The sequence below is a fragment of the Neopelma chrysocephalum genome, unplaced genomic scaffold (assembly GCF_003984885.1).
Source record: "Neopelma chrysocephalum unplaced genomic scaffold, ASM398488v2 Primary Assembly neopelma1_124, whole genome shotgun sequence".
NCBI classification, from domain to species: Eukaryota; Metazoa; Chordata; class Aves; order Passeriformes; family Pipridae; genus Neopelma; species Neopelma chrysocephalum.
In genome coordinates this window covers 607495-633773 of record NW_020897786.1, presented here as the reverse complement: position 1 = coordinate 633773, position 26279 = coordinate 607495, and the positions used below count along the sequence as shown (strand labels likewise).

The window sequence follows — 26279 nt, the reverse complement described above, 5'->3', positions numbered from 1 at the left end:
TGCAGAGCATGTAACCAAGTGCTGCCTGTGCAGAGCTGTCAAAGCTGCTGGAGTGGATGGAATCCATCTGCATTAACAGCAGAATGTCAGCGCTTCCAGGACATGAGGTTAGGAGTGGGGCACTTGGAGCCAGCAGGATTTTGCCTGGTGGTTAATGTCCAGACAGTGGATCCCTTTAAAGGCCAGTAATCCTGCTACTCCAGTGTGCTCATACTGGCCTTACTGGTTTTGTAGCTGTGGTGAGAACTGAGCATTCCTGGGAGAAATGTGTAAGTGGTGGCAGGGGTAAGGGTGAATAAATGGGGCAGAGCAGCTGGACCCTGTATGCTTTTGGGAGCTCCTGATGAGCTCCCAAACCCTTGCTAGTGCATCCTGAATGGAGTTGTGGTCCCTCATCTCCGGTAACCAGGAGATGAGGTGCAGGACAGCATTGCCTGGTAGCAATCTGCCTGGTACTTGCTGCTCCAGGTCTCTGGAATGCTGTGCAGCCAGGGTCAGCACAGGGCTGCTCCCTGCCCAGCGTTCCAAACCCACTATCCTCGCTGCTTGGGAAGGAGGAGGGTGTCAGTGCGGGAGCGTTTGGGCCATGGGATCAGCTGCTTTGCTTTGCCTCTTGTGCTGTTTAGTGACTAATCAGATTTTGGAGCCTGTCGGACACATTCAGCTGTCTCCCTGGAACAGTACGCCGGCTGTATTTTTAAACGTGTCACGTGGGTTCAGAGAAGTCGGTGGAGCAGTGTAGTGTGGCTCGCCTGGGCTGGGAGATGCTCTGCCCTGCTCTGAGCCCTGACTAGGAGGGAGCAGCATCCTCCCTGGCTCCAGCTGCCTTTGTTCCCTTGCCTCCTGGGGCTCTGCCCAGGTAAGGACTGCTGGGTCAGCTGGGATTTCCCGTGGCTGCAGGGCTGGGTGTGAGCACAGGTGCTGCTGTCGGGGAGAGCCAAGGGCAGGATGTCCCTTTCCAGGTGTGGTCAGAGGTGAGTGCATAGTCCTGTACTGTAGCCAGAATAGGGGAAACTTGCAGGGATAAGGCTCTGCAAATGTGGGAAGATGCTGTGACTGTCACTCAGGACTCTACTGGGTTGAGGGAGATGCCTCAAGTAAAGGACCTACCTGTACCTGTCTGGGATCTCTGTTGGTGTTGTGAGGTTTCTCCCTAAGTGTGAGGCTGGAGATACCAGTTCCACAGCAGGTGTGCCTCTGGATAATGCGGCTTGGGATAGGTACATCCCAGCATCTTGCCTCAGGCACCTCGGCAGGTTTCTCTGGTGCTGACACTGCATTGTCCTGGTGTCTGACCGTAGTACACTCAAAGCATGGCATTTTTACTTTCCTGGACTGGGAGGTGTTTTGGATTATTAATCCTCATCTGCACAGGAGCTGCTGAAAATCAGGATTAAAACCCTGTGGTCCAGCTGGCTGAGATCAGGTGGGGCTGGAGGAGCTCAAGTGAATCCCAAACTTGCTTTGCTGAAAACTGAAAGCTTCAGGACAAGCTGCCTTGTTTTTCAAGCTCTGAATAATTGAAACCATTTCTGAACGCTTTGCTCTTTCCATTGGGTTTGGGGACACATTCAACTTGCTGAGACTTGCTCCTTTTGAATAGAGCTGACTGGTGGTGTGCCCCTGTGGGATCCTGCCTGGCTTGAGCCTGCCCTGTGCTCTGTCTCCTCTTGGGTGGCAGCTGCCTGGACATCACTGACCAGGACATGTCTTTGACCCCTTGGTGGTCTGGTGCTCTGCCTGGGGGACAGCCCTGTTTGCAGAGAGGAATTTGCCTGGATTCTACTCAGTGGGAGACACACCTGCTGTGTGAGGGAAGCAGTCTGGCGAGTACCTGTCTGGCTCTCAGGCAGAGGCCTGACCAGACAGGCTTGTTGTGAACACGCAGCAGGGATGGGGCTCGCTGAGGGCTGCAAAGCCTCTCCGTCAGCAGGCCAGGCTGGCACCTTCCTGGCTGCCCATAACCACCTCCTGGTGGGGCTGATGTGAGGCAGCATTCCACCTCTGAGCCTGGAAATGCCTGCTGGTATGCCAGGTGTGTTCTTCTCAGCCTGGCCCTTGGTGTGTGTCCCCCTTGCTGGGGAGCTGCACCCTGGGCTCCCAGCTTGCTCTGGCACAAGCATCAAGAAATGGCATGGACTGGTCAGAGAGGCCTGTCCAGAGCACCTCTGAGATCCATATCCAGGTTTTGGGGTTTCTGATTCTCTCCCAGGTGAAGTGGGATTTCTGGCTGATCTCAGTTTCAGGGGATTAACCCACCCTCATGTTTGTCAGCCACACCAGGCTGCTGCTGCTGGCTCCGGCTGTGCAGCACTGTGGCACAGCTTATGGCAAAGAGCTGTGGAGAGGGTTGGTACCTGCCAGAGGTGCCACCTCCCTGACATGCCGTTTGTGGGCTGGCAGGAGCCCGGTGCTTCTGCCAGAAGAGCTGAGAGGAAGGTGGTGTGTTGTGCTGCAGCACTGACAGACTCTGTCTCTCTGTTGCAGTTCTCAGCATGCTGAGTAACCCTCTGGGGAATGTCCTGGGGAAGCCCCCACTGAGTTTCCTGCCTCTAGACCCCATTGGTTCAGACCTGCCAGAAAAATTTTCCACGCCGTCGCTGAGGAACTCCCGGTCCCTCCTGGACTCCCGCTCCAGCAGCCCCTCGGACTCTGACACCAGTGGGTTCAGCTCTGGCTCCGACCACCTCTCAGACTTGATTGTAAGTTTGGGTCTTGCACCCACTCTGTGGTTCCTGGGATCTTCCTGTGTTTCTGGGGAGCACAGGAGAGCTGTGGGGGGCTGCCAGGGAAGGGAGTGCTGGAGGGAGCTGTCATGCCCACGCTGACACAGCCCAGGGTTTGGGAGAAGGGCTGCTCATGCACTCCCTCAGCACAAGCCAGTAATATCCTCATATTTTTTCTTAATTAATATTTTGGCTGTAGGGCTCTGTGTTTGCAGCCCTAATGGGTTATAGTAGCTCCCAGGGAGGTCTGAGTGCTTGAGCTGGTGTGTGTCAGGATGGGTATCTTTGCCCTGATTCCAGCAGGGAGGTTGCTGATGAGCACAGCTACCTCCAGGCTCCAGCTTGGACTTCTCAGGAGTTCCTGTCCCTGCCTTTCATTGCCCTTCGCATTTGCTGACTGCAGTTCTCCATCTCAGGGCTGTTTCTTCTTGAGCAAACTGGGTCTAGCCTGCTCCTATTCCCTAAAGCACAGCTAAATTTGGAAAGCAGGGAGCATGGCGAGTGTCAGTCTCGCTGCCCCAGTCTGTGCTGTGCCCTGTGAGCAGCAGCTCTGGATGCCAGCCTGGTTCCAGCCAGCTCAGGAGGTGCTTCTGCATGGCCTGGCCTGGCCTTGGCACAGGAGGATAAAGCCAGGAGCTGTTCCTGGCTCTGCCACAGTGTGACTGTGACCTTGACCCCTTGGACAAAGGGTTGGGATGTGTGTGAAGGACACCCATCGCTGTGTTGGAATGGGTGTGAAGGACACAGCTGACTGGATGTGGGGTTGATTTTGCTGTGATCCACCCTGGAGAATCAGGATCTGCTCTGTGAGTGGCTGCAGCACCCTAGGCAGGGATGGTGGCCAGCAGTGCAGGGCACAGGGCTCTGTGCTGGCCTTGTTTGGGAAGGACAGGTCTCCTGGCATAGCCCTGGTGTGGGCAGCTGCCACAGGGATGGAGCTGCAGCACAACTGGCACCGTGAGCTGCACAGTGTCTCACATCCCTGCTGCTCTTTTAATCCATGCTTTCCCTCCTCCTGCCCTGGGAGGGAGATGTGAAACCTGTGAGTGGCTGTGGTCAGCAGTGCCCACTTCCTGGTCAGCTGGTCAGGCAGGCCTGGAGCTGGGCTGGAAGGGTGGGATCCAGCTGGTGCCTTTGGAGCCCGTGGGTGCTGCTAGTGAGCTCTGCACACTGAAGCCATTCCTCCTGGGGTGGCTGGTGCTCCCTGGGAGTTACAGTGTCCTTGGGGTTGTGCAGCAGGGGGTAACTTGGCTTTGTGGTCTGTGAGATGCCTCCTGCTTAACAATCCCTGCTGCTGATCATGGGCACGGGGGGAATGGCTGCAGGGATAAGCCTTTGCCAGGGAAGTTCTGGTCCTGTGAGGGTGCTGGGGCAGATGGGGGGCTGCTTTCCTGCTTCTGCTAGATGTCAGAGTGTCTCAGGAGATCACTGAGAGCTCCTTCTAGTGCCATGGGTGAGGGCACAGCCCCAGTGTGGTGCCTCACCCCTGGCATTATGTGCTCTTGCTCTGGAGCTGGATTTCAATGTGGCCTTTCTCTTCCAGTCAAGCCTTCGCATCTCCCCACCTCTGCCCTTCCTGCCTCTCAGTGGGGTATCAAGAGACCCCCTGAAGATGGGAGTGGGATCCCAGCTGGATCAAGATCAAGCTGCCCTGGCTGCAGTAACTTCCTCCCCAGCCAGTGCATCGAAAAGATGGCCTGGAGCATCTGCGTGGCCTTCCTGGGATCTTCTGGACTCTCCGGAAGACCCCTTCAGTATCGAAAGAGAAGCCCGGCTTCATCGGCAAGCAGCAGGTGAGTTGGGGGTGGTCCTGGCAGACTGCAGGGCCAGGGGGTGGTCCCAGACCTGTGGGGAGGGCATGGTGGTGGCTGTGCAGGCACCATGGCTGGACATGGAGCTTGCAGCAGAGCAGGGCTTTCTCCAGGCACAAGCCTGGCTCTGGCTCTTACCTGCTGAGAGAACAGGCAGGTGTCTGGACAGCTGCCTCTGTCTGAGCAGCTCTGCTCAGCCTGTAGTTGGGGACTATGGGGGAGACCTATGGGAGAGTGGGAAGGAAGTGATCCTCTACTGAGTGTTACTGGTGTCTGTCCAAGCTGTGAACGAAGCAACCTGCACCTGGAGCGGGCAGCTGCCTCCCCGAAACTACAAGAACCCTGTCTACTCCTGCAAAGTGTTCTTGGGAGGAGTCCCATGGGACATCACGGAAGGTGAGCAGCCCCTGGCCCCACACCGAGGCCTTGGGTGTTGACATGGGGAAGGGTGCAGGATGGAGTTGTTGTGGGGCACACTGACCTTTCTCCTTCTGCCTGTAGCTGGGCTGATCAACACTTTCCGTGTTTTTGGCTCCCTGAGTGTGGAGTGGCCCGGTAAGGATGGCAAACACCCACGCTGTCCTCCCAAAGGTAATATGCCTAAAGGTAATAGCGACACGGTAGGGTTACTTTTTTCCCATGCTATGTTACAGCACGGATGCTGGGATGGTACGGCTGCATGCTGGTCACTGGATGGTACAGAGCACCCTGGGTAATGTCCCGCCCTCACCTGGGTCTGCACCTGGGCTGCAGAGTCACCCCCAACCCAGCGTCCCCACACCTCCCTAGCAGGGCTGGACAGAGCTATGGGGTGATGGGAGTCTTCTCTGGGTTGTTTCTGGAGCTCCACATGGGGCTGTGGCCCCAGACAACAGCTGGTCCCCACTGCCAGCATGTGGTGAGTCCAGATGGGCACCCACAGCACACTGACAGCCTGGGGACCAGTGAGCCAGCAGTGTCCAGGCCCTGATCCTGTCTGGAGCAGCTGGACTGACATGTTGTGTAAGCAGGAGCGAGTTATGGAGTAGGAAGTTGCTGTTTGGTGCCCACTAGCTCAGGCACCAGAGCAGTGTGAGGCAGAGCGCTGGCACCCATGGAAGTGACTTTAAAATCCTGGACTCTACATTTCTGAGCTAGGATATTCTAAATATGAAGCAGAATCTACTTTTCTGTAGGCCTCACTGTGGCCAGGCTGATGGTGCCCACTTGGCATGTCCAGGTGTGGTTTGTGCATAAGAGACAGTGGCCCCTGTGGATGTGGGCATTCTGCCCCTTGTGCCGTGCTGGGTTTGGGCTCTTCCCAGCCTGGTCGTACTCTGGATTGTACAAAGAGTCTGCTGGGGACAACAAGAGCTGTCACACAGAAAATTCAGGTGGCATCTGAGTGATTTTGAGGGTGTCTGCAAACTGGGATGATTCCTTCCTTCTTCACCACAGTTCTAACAGCTGCTTCTCTCCCTTCCCCTCCAAAGGATACGTGTACCTGGTGTTTGAGTCGGAGAAGTCGGTGCGTGCGCTGCTCCAGGCGTGCTCCCAGGACCTGCTGAGCCCCGACGGGCTCAGTGAGTACTACTTCAAGATGTCCAGCCGCAGGATGCGCTGCAAAGAGGTGAGCAGAGCCATGAGGGCAGCAGGGGATGTGGATGAGGTCCTTGGAGAAAAGGAAAGCAGGGCTGGAACAGCAGCAGCAGGAGTGCTGGCTCCTGGCCAGCCTTAACTGGTGTGTTGCTGTGGTGGGGATGTGTCAGGGCCGTGCCTGTGTCCTTCACAACTGCTTGTGTTAAACTGATGTGGAGCTTGTGGGTTGGTGGCAAACCCTGCCTTCAGCTTCAGTTAGCTGGAAAGGACCACGAGAACAGGAAATTCTACTGCTCTATGCTGCTTCTAGCACACCTTTGCTTCTGAAATCAGACTGGGATCCTTCTGATGCTTTGTCAGGCCTCCTCTGCTTGCAAAACCTAATGGCTTTCATGTTCCCCAGGCAGATACTTTGGATCCCAGGTTGTTCCCCAGTGCAGCCTTGTCTGGCTCTGACTTGTGCTCTGGAGGTACTGAGGCTGCTGGAGGCTCCATTTGGCCTTCCTGGAAAGGTAGACCTCAGATCAGGGACCACTACCTGAGTTAGGGGAGTTACAGGATGGAGATCCAGCTCTTCCCTAGACAGGCACAAACTAACTTGCTCCAGACAACTCTCTGGGTGTCTGGCGATTGGCAGTGCTTCTGTGCTTGGTGATTTAGCTCTGCCAGAAGCTTTTCCTCTCTGGAGCCCTCCATCAGCTGCTGAGCAGATGGGAGCTCCTGTTGGAGTTGGCAGTGGGTGGGTTGCTCCAGTGATCCCCTCCAACAACAGGCTCCTGTGCTGGGAGGTGTCCGACTGGGCCATAAACATTTGGTGCAGGTATGTGGATTGTCTCCTGGCTGCCAGCCTCAAGGGACTGGTGGCTTAGACTCCAGTTTGGCTGGAAGCAGGAGTTGGTTTTGTTCCCTTGTGGACTCTCCAGAGGTATTTGGAGCATCAGAGCTGTGATGCCCTGGATGTGGACCCTGAGCAGCAACGACGAGTGACACTTGCTGCTCAGGAGTGTGGTCTGAGGATCTAGGATGGCTCCTGTGAGCTAAGGACACAGCGTGTGGCTCTGCAGGCTGTGGCTGACCTGCGCTGTGTGTGTGTGGTTCCAGGTGCAGGTGATCCCGTGGGTCCTGGCCGACAGCAACTTTGTGCGCAGCCCCTCACAGCGGCTCGACCCCAGCAAGACGGTGTTCGTGGGGGCCCTGCACGGGATGCTCAACGCAGAGGCCCTGGCAGCCGTCATGTATGACCTGTTTGGAGGGGTGGTCTACGCTGGCATCGACACGGACAAGCACAAGTATCCCATTGGTAAGTGACAGTCCTGCCAGGATCGTGCTCTGAGGAGGCTGCAGTGGTGCCCTTGGCTTGTCCCTCAATTGGAAGACTGCCCAGGTGCCAGGCTCTGGGAGCAGATGTCTGTTCAGCCTCTTCCACAGTCTGTGCTCCTCGCCTCCTGGCCATGGGGAGACACCACCAACCTTGGAGAGGGCTGCCAGAGTTGACGTGCCTGAGAACTGGAAGATCCTACGTTATTCCAGAGCAGATTGAGGGTTTTAATACCCCTTTAGACATTGCTGAAGGGTTTCCTGTCCTTGTTTGGTGCTGTTAGTGGTTGTTGGATGCTGCTGCAGCTGCTCTTCCATCCCTGGAACTGAGACAGCTGTGGGTCTTACCCACACTTTGGGCTCTTGTCACTGGAGCTGAAACATGACATGTCATGACATGTGTCCCCTGTACCTCCCTGATGGCCTCACGGGCCAGGGGACACCACTGAGGTGACTGGTCTGTGTGGGAAAAGCCCTACAGTGTGTGCCTGAGGACCAGCTTTCCAGGCTCAGGCTGCAGTGTGTCACAAACTTGAGGAGGGATTCTGAATCTCCTGGTGTTGCCAGGCAGGAATATCATCAGAGCTTGGTAGTGCAGAGCTGTCACTGCTTGTCACTGTCCTTGGATAGTGGTCAGGCTTTTCTGGGCAAGTCTTGTGTTTAGAACTTGCCCATGGTGCTGAGAAGCCCTTGCAGTGTCTTTAGGGGGACAGTCCCAAGGGGGTGGGAATGGCAGAATGAATGACCATTAAAGCAAATTCTGTGAGGCCATAGATGAAGTATCACAGAACCTCCCTGTGCAGGCCCTATGAGGTCCTAGGGCATGACTCCAACCTCCTGTGGTTCATGCAGAGCCTGTGTTGCTCCAAGTAGGCAAGAACCCTCTCCCAGCAGCTCAGTGGCACTTCCACCCTTGGAGCTGTCCTAAAGTCATAGCAGTCTGCACTCAGTTTTGGTAACTAAGCTTTGCCCTGATTGTTTGTGCTGATTGAGGCATCTCTTATAACTCCAGACTGGATCCAGGCCCTCCCACCTGTGTTCTGTTCCATGCTCTGGGAGGGGAATGATGGGTTTGGGTGACACTTAGTGCTGTGGCTGAACTGGAGGAATCTGCTGGTGTGTCAGTCCTGGAACACCCGGCACTCCCCTCAGGCCCCGAACAGGAACTGGGAGGAAAGCATGGATGTGTTTTCCAGAGCTAAACAGAACTTGGCTGGAAGCAAGTGGCGCAGGATTGCTGCTGACTGGCAATGAGGCTGCAAAACATAAGGCTCTGGGGTGAGGGGGAGGCTGCACAGAAAAGCTGCTGAGCTGTCTCAGCACCGGCATATTCCAGGCGCAGGTGTGGAGCTGCTGCTTTGCTGCCCTTGGCAGGGCTGTGCCAGCCTCCCTCCAGCTGCTGCTCCTCCTGGGAGTGTGGGGCCTGGGCAAGGGGGCAGGCAGAGCCCCCAGGCCCTGGAGACCATCTCCCTGCCAAAGCTGAGCTGTGCTGGGGAAGGGGTGGTGCTGGCAGTGGCTCCCCCTCAGCCCCCACTGGTTCCTACCTAACACTTGTGGTCTGGCTCATTCCAGGGTCAGGACGTGTCACCTTCAACAACCAGCGCAGTTACCTGAAGGCCGTGACCGCTGCATTTGTGGAGATCAAAACCACCAAGTTTACTAAGAAGGTGAGTGGGGCTGGTGGGGGGCAGCCCAGGGAGGGGGATCTGTGTAATGGCTGGTGCTGCTGGGGGCACCACAGCCCACAGGCAGAGGGGAATTGGGGAGCTGACAGCCCAAGGGGTGCTGGGGATGGATTTGGGGTACCCAAGGAGTGAGCACTCGGACCCCAGCACTGCTCTGTACCCACTTCCGGGTTCTCCTGCAGGTTCAGATCGACCCTTACCTGGAGGACTCCATGTGCCAAGTCTGCAGCGCCCAACCTGGCCCGTTCTTCTGCAGAGACCAGGTAAGGCTGGTTCTCTTGTGCCAGGAGCAGTGTTTTGTGTTGATGTCCAGGGATGCCTCTTGTCCCTTCCTGAGTGGGCAGGATGGGGGTGCCCAGCTGGGGGTGAGCCCTTGTTCTGGAGGAGGGGCAGCTCTGGTGCTCACCAGAATGGTATGACTCTGCTGGTGTTGTGCCAGTGTATCAGGGCCTACTGTGGGATGGGCTGGTGCCCCTGAGGGGGGAGGGGGAAGGAGGGGAGGCTGCTGCTCTGCAAGCTGTGACAAGCTGGAGTCAGAGTGTGTCACCCTGAGGTCACTCGTGGGGCTGCCCAAGGCACAGGGGGCTCTGGCTGACCTCCCCTCTCTGCAGGCAGAGGAGCTTGGCCAGGGTCTGGTGACTTCCCACAGAGTCAGAGTGGGAGATGAGCAGCAGCAGGCTCTGCTCCAGGAGCAGACATGCAGGGGAGTTGGGGCAGAACCTGGCTGCTGCCCCAGTACCCAGGCCCTGACTTTCAAACTGTTCAGAAGATGGAAGCTGGGCACAACATGCCATCGCTGGCATTCCCTCCCTCCCATCCACGGATCCACCATGCTGGCAGGGGCTGCTACACCAGGCAGGGAGGGAGGGGAGAAACTGCTTTGCTTCTGGTGACCTTTTGCTGCTGGAAAGCCCACAGTGTTGCTGCTCTGCTCTGCCCACAGATCTGCTTCAAGTACTTCTGCCGCTCCTGCTGGCACTGGCAGCACTCCATGGAGGTCCTGCGCCACCACCGCCCGCTGATGCGCAACCAGAAGAACAGGGACTCCTCCAGCTAAAGGGCGCCGGGGCCACCGCAGGCGCAGGGGAGTCCCTTGGAGAACCTGCCGAGTGGGGAGCAGGGAAGCGCCTGCCGGAGCCAGGCCCGGCTGGGAACGTTCTTCCTGAGGACTGATGGGGAAAAAAAACAAAAAAACAACAAAACAACAAATCTTACATTCATGTTTGCACTTGCTGGTCTTTTTGTTTCTGCACTAATGCACAGTGAGTTTTGTTGGGGTTTGTTTGGGGGTGTTTTGAGTGGGGGGGAGCGCCCCTCAAGCCATTCTGCAGTTCCCAGACTTTGGTTCCTGGTTTGCTGACGAGAAGCAAAAATTGAAAATGAAGAAAACCCAACCAACCAAGGGCCACGTGTCGCGGGGGTGTCGCCGCAGGCGCCTCCGCCTCAGTTTTTTTATTTTTTAAAGGCGCTTTTTTACATTCCTTGCAATACTGGTGGAGAGAGCGCAGGTCTCATTGGTCATTGTTTTGCCGTTGCCATACAGTGCCTTTCCATTCATTTACCCCCACCTGGACGGCGTGACCTGGGTGTTCAGCTGGCGTTTTTTACTGTAACAACAAAGGAGACTTTGCTCTTCATTTAAACCAAATCATATTTCATATTTTACGCTCGAGGGTTTTTACGAGTTCCTTTTTACACTCTTAAAAACAGTTTTTAAGTCGTTTGAAACGAGAGATTTTTTTCTTTCCTGGCAGCTTTTAACATTATTGCAATTTGTGTCTGGGGGCTGCTGGCGGGACGTTGTAAATCAGGAGGTTTGCAACGGGACAGGCTGGGCTTTGTTTTTGTTTTTGGATTTGAAACTGGATGGGATGATGATCTCTGAGCTGCTGTATATAGTTTTAAAATAGTTTGTTGCACTTTTTTAAGTTGCACTTACGGGGGGTTGATAGAGGTTTTTAATCACACGAAGTCACAGGACTTAAACCTTTTCTTTTTGTAACAAGCTAAAAAAGGGCTGCGTTTCGGTGGACGATTAAGGTTCCTGGGAGCCCTTTCTCTTAGAGGGGACAAGTAATTTTCCATTCCTTCCCGAGATGTTTGGAGTAACAGTGCAGTCGACTGAAATGCTGCTGCTGGGATTTGAGACCTTTAATTATGCCGATTATTTTTTTTTTTGTTACTTCCCCCTCTATCGGAAGCTGTGTGCCAAAGAACCAGTGTCATAATTTCTCCCTCTTTATTATGATGATTTTTTTTTTTCTTTCCTGCTGAGCTGATGTTGCATTGTTGCATATCCCAGCTGCTCTTTGTGGGGTTTTGTGAAGCTGTTTGTGAAGTCTCTACCTCATTGTAGTATATGCAGGCAAGACTGCACTCTCCTACAGACGCGTGGAGTAAGCTGTGGTGTAGTTTTTGGCACATAATAAACACGTTGCAGCAAAAAAAAAAAAGCCCTTTCTTGTGCTCTCTACTTTGGGGGGGGTGGGGGTGTCTCTAAACTTGGGAAGACTGTGGTGTCTCTTCCAGAGGTAGGAGGAGGGGGTATGGATGGAGTTATGGATGCTGTGGGTGACTTGGTGGGAGGGAGCTCTCTCTGCTGGGAGATGCATTTTTAGATCCCACTTACCAGAGGTGGTCCTGGAATCCCTGAGCTCTAACTGGAGCTCCTTTAATTGCAGCAGCAAGTTAATGAGGTTAATCAGAAGAGATCTTGTGCTCCCACCCTTGGTGGTACAGGTGTGACACCCTGCATGGCTGTGTGGTGGGAGAGGGACCCCAGGGCTCCTTTCTGTGGGGGTGGGGAGGGCTGAGTAGGACTTGGGGTGCAGTGGGGGATGCCCACAGTGGGTAACCTCAGGTGCCCCATGTCCCTGGAGGGTTTGGGGTGGGGGACGTAAGGCATTGGGCTCCTTCCTTGTGCCCCCTTTCAACTCTGCAGCCACCCGGGTGTGGTCACCCCTCCTTTGGGGCTGTGTGATGCGAGTTTGTGGGTGCTCTGTGTCTTTCGCGGCCTATCCTGGGATGTTTTTGTGCTCCAGACCCGCCTCCTGGGCGGCTCCATCCCGCCCTGGGGACATGGAGAGGGGCTGGGCGGTCTGGGTGCGGCCCCGGGGCCCAGCGGGGCGGGCGGCGCTGGGACCCTGCGGAGCCCCCGGGCCTCAGCCCCGCCCATCCAGCCATAGCCACGCCCCGCGGCCACGCCCACGGCGCCCCTGTGGACACCCTCCGAGCCGCCAGGGGGCGCTGTGTGTGCTGTGCGCTTCCGGCGCCTTCCGCCTCCACCCGCTCTCTTTGCGCGGCTGCCGCCGACATGGTGGGTCCGGGCCCCGCCATCCGTCACCATCCGCCCGCCGGGCTGAGGCAGGAGCGGCGGCGGGGACCGCGCGGGGACCGGGGGGAGCGGGGCGAGGGGCTGCGGGGGGCGGCGGGCGCCGGGATGGCCGGGGGAGGGGGCGTTGGGTGGAGAGGCGCTGGGCCCCGGCTCGGCGGGGCCTGACCGGTGCCGGCCCCGCACAGGGACGCGTCCGGACGAAGACGGTGAAGAAGGCGGCGCGGGTGATCATCGAGAAGTACTACACGCGCCTGGGGAATGACTTCCACACCAACAAGCGCGTGTGCGAGGAGATCGCCATCATCCCCAGCAAGAAGCTGCGTAACAAGATCGCGGGGTGAGGGACGGGGGCGTTCCGGGTGGGGTTTGGGCACTGAGGGTGTCCCAGGGGGTTTGGGCACGGGGAGGTTCCGGGTGGGGTTTGGGCACTGAGGGTGTCCCGGGGGGAGGTTAGGGCCAGGCCCTGCATTCGAAAGTGATCACGGTCCCGCCCGTGGCCGGGTCATCGATAGTGCAGGGAGAGGAGCGCGAGAGCTTTCCCGTGTTTGGGGGGGTCCCTGTCCCCCCCCAAACCCTGTTGCTGTCGGACACTTCGTCTCTGATGTCCCCCGGAGGTGGCGGTACATCGCCGGGGTGGGCGGTGACAGCTCCATCTCCTCATCCCGCCGCGGTTGGGGGTGTGAAGAAGGGTGGCGGGAGCCCCGGGGAAGCCCTGGACACCCCCGTGTCCCCGCAGGTATGTTACCCACCTGATGAAGCGAATCCAGAGGGGACCCGTCCGCGGCATCTCCATCAAACTGCAGGAGGAGGAGAGGGAGAGAAGGGACAACTACGTCCCTGAGGTGAGGCTCTGCTGGTGCTCCCTCCTACCTTAGCTGATCTCCATCAATAGGTCCAGATTCCTTCAAAAAAACCCCTCAGCTCAGGGAGGGTTTGGATCAAGGGGGCTGAGGTGGATCCCTCCAAACCTACTCCCTGGGGTGGGAAGGGCAGCTGGTTTCTTGCATTTTGGTAAAAACCAACTTGTTGGGAGGCAGCAGGGTATTTCAGAGCGGCTGGAAACATGCCCTGCAGCCAGTGTTGCTGGAGAGGAGGAATTGGTGGCACCCCTTTCCCTTAAGCCCTGTGCTCCAAAGGTCCCAACTATCACCTGGGTGACGTGCTCCAAGAGCATTTCCTGTGTTCTAGGGGCTTGATCTCGTTGCTCCCAAATCCAGTGGCCTTCAGGCACAGTGCATCTCACCCCTCTCCCAGATCTCCCTGGTGGGCTCCTGGCAGAGCTGCTGGTTTCTGTGCTGCATAAACCTGGTGGTGCCAGGGTGTGGTTACCTTTGTATCCAAAGGTTTCAGGAAGGGGACTCCAAGCAGGGAAGGAGCATCCCTACCGCAGCTGTTGGTGCAGTATCAGCTGAACTTGCACTGTTTCTTAGAAAAATCCTGGTGTGATGTAGCTCTTGGGGAAGGAAACCCATGGCGATGGAGGTTTGGGGTCCAGAGAGGGCTGGAGGAGGTTTCTCTGGGGTTAAAGAGCAGGAGAGTGTAGGTGTGGAGGTGGGACACACTGTGGGCTACTACTGGTCATGGCCAGGACCGGTGCAGTTGCGGGCCTAACCCCAGCTCCTCAGCAGCCTCGGCCTGGAGCATACTGGGCCTTGGTTTTCCAAAGATTTGCCATGAAACAGGCTCTTCTCTCATAGTGTGGCCTCTCACCATCTTCTGTCAAGAGAGCTGGGCTCCGTTGTGGTCCTCTTGGCTCTGCTGCTTGAGCCCTTCCCCACAGTGGGCAGAGAGATCCCGTCTGTGGTGGGACGGGACTGGAGTGGCTGTGGGGACACCCGGGGGTAGCAGGGCTTTATCAAACCACATCTCTCTCTCCCCTCCGTCCCCAGGTCTCTGCCCTTGACCAGGAGATCATTGAAGTGGACCCAGACACCAAGGAAATGCTGAAGCTTCTGGTGAGTGGCCTCATTTATCCCCTGCATGGTCGGTGGCATGTCCTTGGCACTGCTCCCACTCATGTTGGCTGAAGGCTCCATCACTCTGGGAACATGGTGGGGGTCCCTCTACCCTGGGTCCTTGAGCAGATTAATTCCTATATGGCTTTTGGGAGGGAAGGGAGAGACATGGTGGCTTTGCCATGGGCAGGGTGGGTGTGCTCCTTGCCCTCCCCTCCAAGGATTCGCTCACCATTGAGCTGATCTCCAGAGTAGGGTGATCTCCCCCTCTTTAGGAGACTTGAATTCCCCCATGGTGCTGCCACAGCACCTTCTTGCTCCCCACCCTCAGTGGTCACTGGGCAGGATCCTGTTGCTGATCCTGTTGTTCCCATGTTGTTTTCCAGGACTTTGGCAGCCTGTCCAACCTGCAGGTGACACAGCCCACAGTGGGGATGAACTTCAAGACGCCCCGAGGAGCGCTCTGAGTCCATCCCTGTGTGTCGCTTTTCCAATAAACGTGAGGAAACCACCTCAGCCTGCCTGGTCTTTGGACACCTGTGTCCCTGGGGATGAGGGAGGGCGGGTTCTCAGGTGCAGAGGACTCAGCACCTTCCTGTTTATGGCATCTTCTTGGGTTCTTTTCTGGCTGCTTGGGGTGTGAGAATCAAAGTGGTATTTTAGAGGCTCTCCTACTTTTGGGGCCATGGGAGAGGATGACCATGGTGGCTCCTTGGAGCTTGTGGGAACATGTGCTTCCCTGAGCAGGCAGCCCAGGGTCAGGCTGTGCCAGAATTAAAGCTGCTTTTTATAACCCCACTGGTCACTTCTAAGTGCTTAAATGAAAGGGAGAAGTCTTACAGTTACTTAATAAAATAAAAGCAAGGAGACCTCGATGTGTCCCTCCAAGGAAAACTGTTCACAGCCATAGCTTAAACCCCCCCTCCTGGTAGGAATAAAATGACAAAAGATTTGTGTTCTGGAGAGAAATGTCTGTATTTGTGTTTGTTATGAAATTTAGGTAGTTACTTAAAATATTTGCAGTAAATTTAGCAAGTGTTTAAATACACATTGAACATGTTGAGCTGCAGTCGGATAATTTATAAATCCTCTCTGGCAGCTCTTAAATTGGGAGGTTTTTGCTGCTCCAGCCACCTATGCATTACAATTTCCTCTTCATTTTGGTCTTCCTCTCACAGTAAATGCTAATTTTGGTTTGAACCCAGTAGGCCGTGTACCCTGACATGCCGGGGATGAAGTCGTGGAGCTCCCCTTCATATTTCTTCATGTCCCGGGAGGAGGTGTAGCCTGTGCAGGGAAAACAGGCTCACTGGGGTCTCTGCTCCCCCCCTCCATCCACAGGCCTTTCCAGGTGTATTTACCTGTCACCATGTTATTCACTGGGTATTTCTGGAGGGCACGGTATGGAAATTCCCCCTGGGAAGGTACTTCAGAGCCTGTTTCTTCGCTGCTGTATCAGGGTGGGGGCAAGAAACATTCTGTGTGTTAGTTCCTGTGCACTGGGATCGCTTGGAATTTGGGGGGTGTGTCCAAAATCCACCATCCAGGGTGGGAAAATACCTCTTGTCCAGGTCTAGCGCTTCCCCCTCAGGTTCTTCCTCGCAGCCATTTCTTGCCGCCTCTGCTTCCTCTGTTGGATTTCCCTTGGGCTGTGAAAATCAGCGCAGGGTTGAGTTAAAATGGTGCCCTTGGTCCCCCCCAGAGCACCTGGGACACGGTCCAGGAATGGAATTGTTAGGGCTGTGATTTCAAGTGTAATTTAGAGTTTAATTTTAGGTCTAAGCACATTTTCGCTTCAAAAGTGCTGGGAAGTTGCTTTGAAAGGAGAGGGGGCACAAATGAGAGGGAAAATGCTGCACCAAAGGGTTGAGCTCTGCCTGTGGTGATCAGAGTCCCTGGAACGGTGAGTTGGGCATCTGTCTGAGCAAGGTTTTCCTTGGCCCTCTTTTTGTTATTAATGTATTTATAAAAAAAACACTTATTATCCTTTACAGACATGGCCAGACTAAGTTATAACCAAGTTTTTGCCTCTAATGTTCTTTCTGCCTGATCTAACTACTTCCTTAAACACTTCCTGAGTTGTCTGCCCCTTTTTCCCAAGATGACACACCCTCCTTTTTTTCCCCTAAGTTCTCTGAAAGCTCCCTGCTCAGCCAGGCCCATCTTAAAGAATGTCCAGCTTTCATCAGTCCCTTTGTTTTTAAGGTCAGCTTTCCAAGGGACTTTCCAAACTGGTGTCCTGAATAGACCAAAGTCAACCCTCTGGAAATCCAGGGTAGAGGTTTTGTTGTTGACTTTACGGAGTATTAAAAACTCCATCATTTTGTGGTCGCTGTGCCTCCAGCTGTTTATACGAGACTTGATCCTGTATGTGGGCTGAGGGTCTGGGATGAAAACCAGGCTCCCTGGAGTTGATACAACTCTTATTTTTTTTAAGCCACACCTGTAATATGAATTTCTCATCTTACCTTTTCTTCAAGGACATCCACCTGCTCCCAAATAAAACAGCCGATTTTCCTTCTGATTTCTGCCAAGAACAACAAAACAAATGACTGAGAGTATCAAATAACGGGACTGTGGCCTTGCTGCCTGAGCGAGGCCCTGCAGGTGCCTCCGAGGACAACAAGGCCAAAGTGCAAGGTCCTGCCTCTGGGCAAGGGCAATTCCAAGCACAAATCCAGGCTGGGGGGATGGATTGAGCACAGCCCTGAGGAGAAGGACTTGGGGGTGTTGGGGAAGGAGGAGCTGGATATGCCCCGGCCGTGTGAGCTGGCACCGAGAAACCCCCTGTGCCCTGGGCTGATCCCACAGTGTGGGAAGCAGAGGAGGGGGGGGATTCTGCCCCCTCAGGTGAGACCCTACCTGCAGAGCTGCTTCCAGCTCTGGGGTCCAACATCAGAAGGATGTGGAGCTGCTGGAGCAAGTCCAGATGGGGCCACAGAGATGCTCCAAGGGCTGGAGGCCCTCTGCTCTGGAGCCAGGCTGGGAGAGCTGGGGGTGTTCAGCCTGGAGAAGAGAAGGCTCCGGGGAGACCTGAGAGCCCCTTGCAGGGCCTAAAGGGGCTCCAAGAGAGCTGGAGAGGGACTTGGAACAAGCACCTGGAGGGACAGGGGAATGGCCTTAAGCTGCTAAAGGGTAGTCTTAGATTAGAGATTCAGCAGAAATTTTTCACTGTGAGTGGTGAAGCCCTGGCCCAGGTTGCCCAGAAAAGCTATGGCTGTCCCAACCCTGGAAGTGCCCAAGACCATGTTGGACAGGGCTTGGAGCAACCTGGTCTAGTGGAAGGTGTGTCCCTGCCAATGGCAGAGGGTGGAATGAGATGAGCTTTAAGGTCCCTTCCAACCCCAAACCATTCTGTGATTCTGTGATAATAGACGGAGCATAAGCTGCCTCTGGGGAGGAAGAGCCACTAGAGCAGAAGGAAGTTCCCTCCCTGCAGAGAAGTAACTGATGGTCTTGGTTTGCAAGAAGGCTGAGCTCATGGGGGAACCCCCTGGCGGGAGAACCGGATGGATTTTTTTTTTCTCTGACCTTCTTGCAGGCAAGCAGGGGGCAGGATGAAGTGGCCCAGAACCACTGAAGGCTTCTCAGTGGTGCCAGCGCGCTCACATGCTGAGAGGTAACGGGAGTGAAAGACTGTGGCTCTGCCCTCCAAGTATCTGAGGCTCTCGTGTATGCTGGAAGAGAAAAAGAGAGCTGGTTTCCAAAGGTGAACCTGGAAACAAACCAAAACCAGAAAGTTTAGAGGGATGCTGTCATTAAAACCAGCCTGCTCTGATATTTTTGCCAAAAGCATTTAACTTTCTGTGATTTTCTATCTATGGGATTCCAGCTGCCACCAGCCTGAAGGAAGGAGACCATGGACTGGGTAAACATATTTGTAGGGATTAAGTGGCCCCACTCTGCTCTTGAGGTGAAACTCCTTTAGGGAGGGAAAAAACCTGACTTTCCTTTATTTATTCTTCTCCCTGCTGATCCCTGCTCACACAGCTGAGTGAAGAAGGGCGGGTGGAGGGTGCTCAAGTCCTCACCATCCTCCTTAGAGGGGAACTAAATCTTGTTTGCTGGGTTTAACAGTATGGATAATGATTACATTTTCCCCAAGAAATTAAGTATATAGATTGAATATGTATTTTATACATATTTACACAATATATAATTATATATAATTCCCCTGGGGGAACAGCGCAGTCAGGCAGGAAGTGTGGCAGAAGGAATGTTGTTATTCCGGGTTTCTCAGGATTCCCCTCTTGCGCAGCTTGAGCGGGTGGCTGAAGGATTCCAAAAATCTAAGCCAGTTCTAAGCACTGGTGTGTTAAAAAGAAGCTACTTAGTCCAGCCTAGCAAAGCCTGCTGGAAGCATCGCAGCACCCTTTACCATAAATATATTTACATGACAGTAAATAAATATTCACTGATATTGAGGAAGTGAGAAGTCTTTCCCTACATTTGTACGAATGTTCTGGAACTCTCTAATCTTTTATATTAAGCATTTCTGTCCTTTCCCAGCCATTTTTACCCCATGGTTCCTTTCAGAGTTAACTCACACCAGCTTTTTACCTCTGGGTTTCTTCCTTGGGGATGGTGTCACCCCTGGTTTAGACCCTGTTTTTCCAGCAGATAATTCACAGGCAGTGAGAAACCAGTACAATTAGTGTCATTTATATCAGAGTTAAGCCCAGCTCAACACATGGATTTTTTTTTCTGTTCTGTCTGCTTTCAGTGTGGCATGGGTGTGAGTTTCCAGACTCCACCAGGCAGTAAAACCCCAGTAGATCCGTACCAAGACTTTAAAAACACCCCACTGACTTTTATAGGATGTCAGTATCCAGGAAATACTTCCCATTAAATACATTAAAGCCATAGACAAATGCCTCCATCACCCACCTGCGGGTGTCGGGGTGGGTGGCATCGCTGCTGAAGAGGTACTCGGCATCCAGCCAGTCGGTCAGTGCTCCTCCTCCGGTCACTGTGGGGGGACAGGGGTGAGGGGAGGGTGGGCATCCCAGAGGGTTCCCACTTCAGGGTGACCTGTAATGGGGTTGTCTGGTTGTGGGGCCGCAGGGATGGGGCCTGTAGTGGGAGCTGTGGTGGCCCTGCCATGGCTGTGGGACTCCCACTGCCCCACTGAGGGTTCAGAGCTTTTCCTCAGTGTGGGAGCACCATGGGCTGTGCTGGTACAGGTGGAGCTGGCCAAACCCATGCTCTGCCTGCCATGAGGGGCTCAGACCCACCGAGTGGGTGACGGGGCTGTGTCTCCACTGCTGTGCCATTAATGAGGGGTGACAGGGCTGTGTTCCCCTCTCATCCCCACTGAAGGTGCTGAGGCTGTACCCCCATCAAGGGGTGATGGGGTCGTGCCCCCTCCCCACCCTCATCCCCACTGATGGGTGGCAGGGTTGTGTGCCTACTGCTCTGCCGCACTGAGGGGTGATGAAGCTGTGCCCCCCTCCTCATTCCCGTTGAGAGGTGACAAGACTGTACCCCTCCTGCTCTGCCCTGCCGAGGGATGATGAGGCTGTGCCCCCATCAAGAGGTGACCGGGCTGTGCTCCCCCCTCCTCAATCCCTACTGAGGGGTGACAGGGGCTGTGCCTCCCCACGCTGTTCCACCCCACTGAGGGGTGACAGGGCTGTGTTCCCCTCTCCATCCTCCTCGGCCTCTGCCGCCGCCGGTTCCCCTCACCCCAGAGCCCCCGCGGGCCGGGGCTGACGCTCTGCGAGAACCAGGCGCGGCGTCCTCGGAACATCGCGGCCTCGGAACAAGCCCTGAGGGGAGGTGGAACAGCCCTGAGGGGAGGGGGGAACGCCCTGAGGGGAGGCGGGACAGCCCCGAGGGGAGGTGGGACAGCCCTGAGGGGAGGTGGGAACGCCCTGAGGGGAGGCGGGAACGCCCTGAGGGGAGGCGGGAGGAGCCTGAGGGGCGACAGTGGCGGGAAACCCCGGCGGCGGGACGGCGGGAGGAAGAGTCATGGAGCTGTGCCAGGGGAAGTTTAGGCTGGATATCAGGGAAAAATTCTTCCCCCAGAGGGCGGTCGGGCACTGAACAGGCTCTCCAGGGCAGCGGTCACGGCCCCAAACCTGTCAGATCTCAAGGAGCGTTTGGACAACGCCCTCGGGCACAGGGGGGGATTGCTGGGGTGTCCTGTGCAGGGCCAGGAGCTGGACTCGAGCCCTGTGGATCCTAAGTTGTTTCTAGAAGTTTTTCTCCCAAAACCACACATATTTCATTGACTCAGGAAACAGCTGGCTTGCAGCAGATTTGCTTGTATTTTATAAGGCAAAAATGAGGCTTGTTTCGTGCTTCAAACTTCCCAAGATATCTCTCAGGATATCCCGTCTGCTGGGAACTGCCGCTGAAGAGCCAGTAGCAGTGACATATCTTGGGTATCTTGGAACCCCAAGGGTGCTGGATAAAACAGAGAAGGTGTTTCCAGATACTGAAATCCAGATCAGCCTCTAGGATGGCATGTGTTGTTCTCCCACAGATAGGGAAGTTTTGAGTAAACCATCAAAACATTTCCTAAGTAAGACCAGAAAAATGCCAGAGATGCAATCAGGGCAAAGACTTCCCCAATGGGTCAGCCATAAAGAACAGAAAAACAGAACTGAAGTTTGCTGACGCACATTTTCCCCAGGCTCAGCTTTACACCCCACACCCCAAGATGCATGATCTGGAGTTCTCCCCCTTGGAGTGGGCACCATTCCCTGCCCCTCACTCCGTGTCCCGCCCCACATCCCCAAGGTTTCTTTATCCCTTTTTTTAAACCTTATACCTTCCCTTCGGAGCCACGCAGGAGCCTCTAACCAGGCAGATACAACATTAACCAGAAAAATCTTTAATTCTTTTTTTTTTATTGATGGAAAAGTGTTTTTACACCTTCTCAGTAGATAAAAAAGCACAACTGAGCATCAGTGCCACCAGGCTCCAGATTCACTCACAACCCAGTGGCCGCTGCAGCCCTTGAAATCAGCTCAGGTTGTCCAGTGATTCTGAAAAAAAACATTTAAATGGCTATGATTTTATTAATATAAAAATCCTGTACAATTTGGAGCACTTTAGAGCTAAAATTGTTTTTAAGCAGTAACGTAGGCATTTATAGCTACGTGCTCAAAAAGCCTCCAGAGCTCCCTTTCTGCTTCATGCAAAAGATATCTTGACAAGCATTATTAAAGAATTCCCTGAAGCAAGATAATCACTCTTGTGGTTATGATGAAGACTGGACACAAGCTTGAGAAGACTTTGATTTGCAAGAAGAATTTTTCAAACCTGCATAGAGAGAGGAGATGGATATCAATCACTCTGGTCACAGCTTCAACTATAATTATTTTAGGAATCAAAAATGGTTTCCTCAAGAGCACTCTGACTGCAGCATCTGCAGGCACAGACCCACCTTCCGGTGAGATAAAACTCCCGCAGAAACTACTTTTCTGTCCCTTCCTTGTGGGGTTCAGAGTTCAACAACTCAAGAGTATCCTTGTTCTCCACCCCAGGCAGCTTATCCTGCTCTCAACTCCTCCACCCCAGCTCAGTAAATCCTTGTCACCGGACTCCAGTGAAGTTGCCCATGTCCCACCTCCACCCAAGGCTGGCATTCATCACCATCAGTGACCTCCAGGCTGATGTCCCACCAACCTAAGCCACGGTGCCACTTGGGCACAGCACATCCCAGACCCTGCCCTGGGGCCAGGTTCCCCTCCCCGCTGCCCTAAAGCAAGCAACAAACCAGATGAGTGGCCATATACAACTTTGTAGAGCTCTACAAGAATAGGGGCATTTCAAGTGAGGTCCTGCCAAGGCTTGACCCGGGCACAGTTAATCATTATCCAGCCTCTACCAGGGCACTTATCTAAGTCGTTTCAGCCAGCACGTTACGTCAGCTGGGACACATATCTTCAGTTTTCTTCTGATCAAGGGTTAAACTGGAATTTCCCTGTTGCTAAATCCACATCAGTTACAAGAATATAGTCTGAAGAACATGGAACCCTCGAGCTCTGAGACATTGATAATAAACCCAAAACTGCTTCCAGTTTGTGCTTCACAAATCCCACATTGTGCTGCCTGTCTGCCACAGAGTTAACCAGCCTGCCTCCCCCAGGGCACGGGTCTCCAGGCACAGCAACTGCCTCCTCCCCAGAGAGGAAATGGCACTGTGGGGCCTGAAGAAGTATTAGAGGACGTGTGACAACTCTCAGTGGTACTTGGCAGACACAGCAAAGGCATGGAAGGTTTTCTCCAAGGGTCTCCTTTCTTTAGACTCCTGTAGGCAAGGGATGGCCAAGAACAGGCCAAAATAGTGGGTAAAAGGAGTGTGCTTTTTGGGGATGGTTGCTTCTGTTCCTCAACTCTGCAAGTTATACACTCTCCCCTGTACAGAAATGGGTCCACATTCCCCTTACCAGCACAGAAAGCAGCATCAGCATAACTCACCATGGATTACCCCAGACACAGCTCAGAAGTCTGGTTCTGCAGGGAAGAAGGGTGGAGCGTTAGGCTTTGGAGCAAATGGCACCGCCTCCCGAGTACCCACGAGCCCACCCCTACTGGGTGGAACCAGAGATCTGCCCTCGGCTGGGTCACCACCACAGTTCCCACCGCTGTGTCCTTTATATTCCGAAGGTAAAGCCCAAATCACTGTGTGATTCATCTTCTAGGTGACTTCACTGATACTGGACAACACAGCACCACCAAATCCCTACGGACAACACCAAGGCACTCCCACCCTGAATCCTTCATGTATATGTATAACAGCCTTTACAGCTGAAACCGAGTTAACTTTCCATCTCTAACACAAGAACTTCAAAACCCACCCTGCTATAACACCCTGCTTCCCAGAAAGAAGAAGAGAGACACCATGGATATAAACTAACGAGCTCCGGCACACAAACGGAAGCGGGAGGAAGAAGGCAGGGCAGAGCATACCCCATCGGTAGATCATCGGCTCCGGCATGGTGGAATGGTGCACCTTGCAAACAAAGATGTCATCCCTGGTAGGGGTGAAGGGCGCGTAGACCAGGCGCTGGAACTGCCACTTCTCGTTGAAGGACAAGTCCCCATACTGGACGCCGGTCATGGGCTCGCCGTTCTTCAGGAGTTCCACCTCGATCTTGGGTGGGTGAAATCCAGTGATGAAGCAGTGGAGGGTGTTCTCCTGTCCCTCCTTGGCTCGTGTACGGGCGTAGACTTCGACCTTCGGCGGCTCTGGAGAGGGGGGCGAGGGCGGTGTGAGAAGGGGGGCTATGCTGGGCATCGCGTCGATGCACCCACCCACCCCTACACGGTGACCGGACTCCCCGAGACCTGGGCTCCCCAGCCCCTCGCCCTCCCTGCCCCTCGCAGGACCCTTCACGCCGTCCCCGGCACTCACGATCGGTAGCGTCCCCCGGGCCGAGCAGGGCCAACAGCAGCAGGACCGCGAACCCCAGGACGCTCCGCTCCATCGCAGAGTTTCTCCCCGCGGCACCGACTGTCCCGCACTGCTCGCGCGCCGCCTTTTATACCCTCGGAAACCCGCGGCCAATCGAAGCGCGGAGCGCACGTCGCGTCATCAGTCTCCGGGCAGAGCGGGAGAGCCGAGGTTGTGCGAGCCATCTGCGCGCCTGCGCGCTGCGGGCCGAGCGGTCTGTGCGCTTTCGCTTTCGTTTCTGCGTTGGGGCGGGGCGGGGAACTCGGGGGGCGCCGGTCACCAGGGGCTGGATGTGGCCCCGGGGGGGGCACTGGCACCTGACTTGTACCTGCCACAGTGTGGACACAGGCCAGGGTAGTGATCACCCCCCTGTACTGGGCACTGCTGAGGTCACACCTCGAGTCCTGGGGTCAGTTCTGGGTCAGTTCTGGGCCCCTCATGACGAGAAGGACATTGAGGGGCTGGAGCGTGTCCAGAGGAGGGAACAGAGCTGCGGAAGGCTCTGAAGCACCACGAGTGGCTGAGGGAGCTGGAGGGGCTCAGCCTGGAGAAAAGGAGGCTCAGGGGGACCTTCTCGCTCTCTGCAACTCCCTGACAGCAGGGTGAAGCCAGAGGGGGTCAGGTTCTGCTTCTAGGGAACAAGGGACAGGACAAGAGAAAATGACCTCAAGTTGCACTAGGGGAGGTGTAAGTTGAATATGACCAAAAACTTCTTCCTTGAACGGGCTGTCCAGCCCTGGCAGAGGTTGCCCAGGGCAGGGGTGGAGTCCCCATCCCTGGAAAGGTTTAAAAGTCATGTGGATGTGGCACCTGGGGACATGGGTTAGTGGTGGTTTGGCAGTGCTGGGGGCATGGTTGGACTCGATGGTCTTAGATGGCTTTTCCAACCTAAATGGGGGTAAAACCCACCTCTTGCAGAAAACTTTGCATCCAGGGATTGTATTATGCCAACAGCCTACGCTAGCACAGCTCATCCACCTTCCTTTCTGAACCTCCCTGGAGGCCTGTGTGGAATGTCTCAGTCCAGCGGCTGTGGGATTAGGGATTTACTGTCGTTCGATGCAGCACAGACTCCCTGACATCAAGCACAAGAACCCCAAGGCCAAAGAACCAGGTTTTCTGGTGCCTTGGCTGGGAATGCTGCTGAGCAGTCTGGTAACATTGCTTGGAAAGGGAAAAAAAAGGAAAAAGAAAGGAAAGTCATTACTAGTGGGGAGGAAACAGCAGCATTATGGGGGTCCTCTAACACTGGGCCCTTTAGGACTTGCTTTCTTAATACATCGCATTAAAACGTAAATTAAACAGATACAGCACATATGGAGAACATCCCAAAGGCAGCAGGTAAATCGGGAGAGGACAAGCAAAGGAAAATCCTGAAAACACTTGTTATCAATCCCCACTGGCCCAGGCCCTGCTGAGTTTGTTGGCTGCCTGGTGAGTGGCACAGCAGCCACGTAGCTGAAAACACTCAGTGTTTTCACTGAGATAAGCAGAGCAGCTGCGGCCAGAACCTTAGCAGGGATCTCAGGGCTCCAGCCTGAGATGTCTAAGGGCTGTAATGGTGACAGAGCTGCCATTGAGGTCACTGCATTGGGAGTCATCACCCTGGTCCAGCCTGACCCACAGGCAAGTCTGACCCTGCTCAAATGGGCAATCACCTTGGCTCAGAGAGGACTGATCACAGGAAGAGCTGAGGGAAGGATGTGGATCCTTTCCCCGCCTTTTGGGATGTGAATCCCTGGCAATGACTCCACTGCAACCAGTGATACTTGTCAGACTTTCCCTGTAAAGAGAAGCTGAACCACAACTCTTTTCCACATTATGTTTTTAAAAGGATGCAGTGATTTGGTCAGAGCAGCCAAATCTTCCTCTTTTGGAGCATTTCTGCTTTAACTGGCAGACAGAATTATTTGGGAGTGGGCGACATGATTGAGGTGCTCCCAGCACTCGGGGGTGTGTGTGTGGGGGAAATGAGGGCACCCCGCTGTGCTTGGCAGGACACAATGATTCACAGTGTTAGCATTGACCCCTGTGCTTTCAAGCCCACATCTGTACATCTCCAGGGTGCTTCCAGCCGGACAGACCTCATCCCACCAGTTGTCCATAACTCCTCAGAGGGGTATCAGCTTGGAGAACACAATGGCAGGCAGGGAACAACGGGAGCAGTGAGAAAAGCCGAGTTGGGATGTTCTGTGCCCCGAGAGCTGCAGGTGGGGTCACTAAACCTCACCCTCCTCATCCTCATCCCTCGGCTTCATCCTCATCCACGCCGGTCGCGGGGGCATGCGCAGGGCTTGGCTGGGGGCCGCCATGCTGTACGGCAGGCGCAGGTGGGGGGGCTCAGCCGGGCGCCGCCATGCTGTACGGCAGGCACAGGTGGGGGGGCTCAGCTGGGTGCCGCCATGCTGTACGGCAGGCGCAGGTGAGGGGGCTCAGCTGGGTGCCGCCATGCTGTACGGCAGGCGCA

General features: G+C 54.9%; 4 protein-coding genes and 1 non-coding gene across 19 annotated transcripts in view; 3 read left to right on the top strand and 2 right to left on the bottom strand.

The window, feature by feature from the left end:
• Positions 1-11570, top strand: part of CPEB1 (cytoplasmic polyadenylation element binding protein 1) — a 39035-nt gene extending 27465 nt beyond the window's left edge. For 11 of the 13 annotated variants that reach the window (XM_027698073.1, XM_027698071.1, XM_027698076.1 and 8 more), the window contains 9 exons: positions 2488-2702; positions 4270-4519; positions 4820-4933; positions 5039-5143; positions 6010-6146; positions 7217-7415; positions 9005-9099; positions 9300-9380; positions 10061-11570. In XM_027698073.1, the coding sequence (XP_027553874.1) occupies positions 2488-2702; positions 4270-4519; positions 4820-4933; positions 5039-5143; positions 6010-6146; positions 7217-7415; positions 9005-9099; positions 9300-9380; positions 10061-10174 (1310 nt within the window). In that variant the 3' untranslated portion in view covers positions 10175-11570. The remainder of the gene's footprint in view (positions 1-2487; positions 2703-4269; positions 4520-4819; positions 4934-5038; positions 5144-6009; positions 6147-7216; positions 7416-9004; positions 9100-9299; positions 9381-10060) is intronic. The other 2 variants (XM_027698074.1, XM_027698072.1) reach the window with 2 other exon arrangements.
• A 744-nt stretch (positions 11571-12314) lies between these two features.
• On the top strand, positions 12315-14919 carry RPS17 (ribosomal protein S17). The gene is made up of 5 exons (XM_027698054.1): positions 12315-12433; positions 12637-12788; positions 13188-13293; positions 14341-14406; positions 14793-14919. Exons 1-5 carry the CDS (start codon positions 12431-12433, stop codon positions 14871-14873), a joined length of 408 nt encoding a protein of 135 aa, XP_027553855.1. The 5' UTR covers positions 12315-12430; the 3' UTR covers positions 14874-14919.
• Positions 12913-13041, top strand: LOC113974735. The gene has a single exon (XR_003536632.1). It is a non-coding gene; the product is annotated as a small nucleolar RNA SNORA71 (small nucleolar RNA).
• A 446-nt stretch (positions 14920-15365) lies between the features above and the next one.
• TERB2 (telomere repeat binding bouquet formation protein 2) lies at positions 15366-20261 on the bottom strand. Of its 3 annotated transcripts, XM_027698052.1 has the most exons (8): positions 20229-20261; positions 20092-20161; positions 19294-19375; positions 17938-18083; positions 16875-16933; positions 15967-16055; positions 15768-15856; positions 15366-15693 (listed from the first exon to the last, which is right to left on the bottom strand). In XM_027698052.1, the coding sequence occupies exons 2-8, from the start codon at positions 20153-20155 to the stop codon at positions 15548-15550; spliced, it is 675 nt and encodes a 224-aa protein (XP_027553853.1). In that variant the 5' UTR covers positions 20156-20161; positions 20229-20261; the 3' UTR covers positions 15366-15547. The 3 variants fall into 3 exon arrangements, with proteins under 3 accessions (XP_027553853.1, XP_027553852.1, XP_027553854.1); XM_027698051.1 differs by lacking the exon at positions 20229-20261 and having other exon boundaries at positions 20092-20222; XM_027698053.1 differs by lacking the exon at positions 20229-20261 and having other exon boundaries at positions 15768-15853; positions 20092-20222.
• Positions 20262-21221: 960 nt separating this feature from the next.
• B2M (beta-2-microglobulin) lies at positions 21222-23906 on the bottom strand. Its single transcript, XM_027698103.1, has 4 exons — positions 23774-23906; positions 23329-23607; positions 22837-22872; positions 21222-21675 (listed from the first exon to the last, which is right to left on the bottom strand). Exons 1-3 carry the CDS (start codon positions 23844-23846, stop codon positions 22859-22861), a joined length of 366 nt encoding a protein of 121 aa, XP_027553904.1. The 5' UTR covers positions 23847-23906; the 3' UTR covers positions 21222-21675; positions 22837-22858.
• Between the last annotated feature and the right edge of the window lie 2373 nt (positions 23907-26279).

What these genes read in the sequence shown, in the direction of transcription:
- B2M (XM_027698103.1), bottom strand. Translation starts at nt 23,846, where the DNA reads ATGGAGCGGAGCGTCCTGGGGTTCGCGGTCCTGCTGCTGTTGGCCCTG. An exon ending in CCCGGGGGACGCTACCGATC is followed by an intron (nt 23,608 to 23,773) that starts GTGAGTGCCGGG and finishes CCCCCTCTCCAG; the next exon opens with AGCCGCCGAAGGTCGAAGTC.
- TERB2 (XM_027698052.1), bottom strand. Translation starts at nt 20,155, where the DNA reads ATGTTCCGAGGACGCCGCGCCTGGTTCTCGCAGAGCGTCAGCCCCGGC. An exon ending in CGGCCCGCGGGGGCTCTGGG is followed by an intron (nt 19,376 to 20,091) that starts GTGAGGGGAACC and finishes GTCCCCCCACAG; the next exon opens with TGACCGGAGGAGGAGCACTG. An exon ending in GCGCTAGACCTGGACAAGAG is followed by an intron (nt 15,857 to 15,966) that starts GTATTTTCCCAC and finishes ACCCTGATACAG; the next exon opens with CAGCGAAGAAACAGGCTCTG.
- RPS17 (XM_027698054.1), top strand. An exon ending in CTGCGTAACAAGATCGCGGG is followed by an intron (nt 12,789 to 13,187) that starts GTGAGGGACGGG and finishes GTGTCCCCGCAG; the next exon opens with GTATGTTACCCACCTGATGA. An exon ending in AGGAAATGCTGAAGCTTCTG is followed by an intron (nt 14,407 to 14,792) that starts GTGAGTGGCCTC and finishes GTTGTTTTCCAG; the next exon opens with GACTTTGGCAGCCTGTCCAA.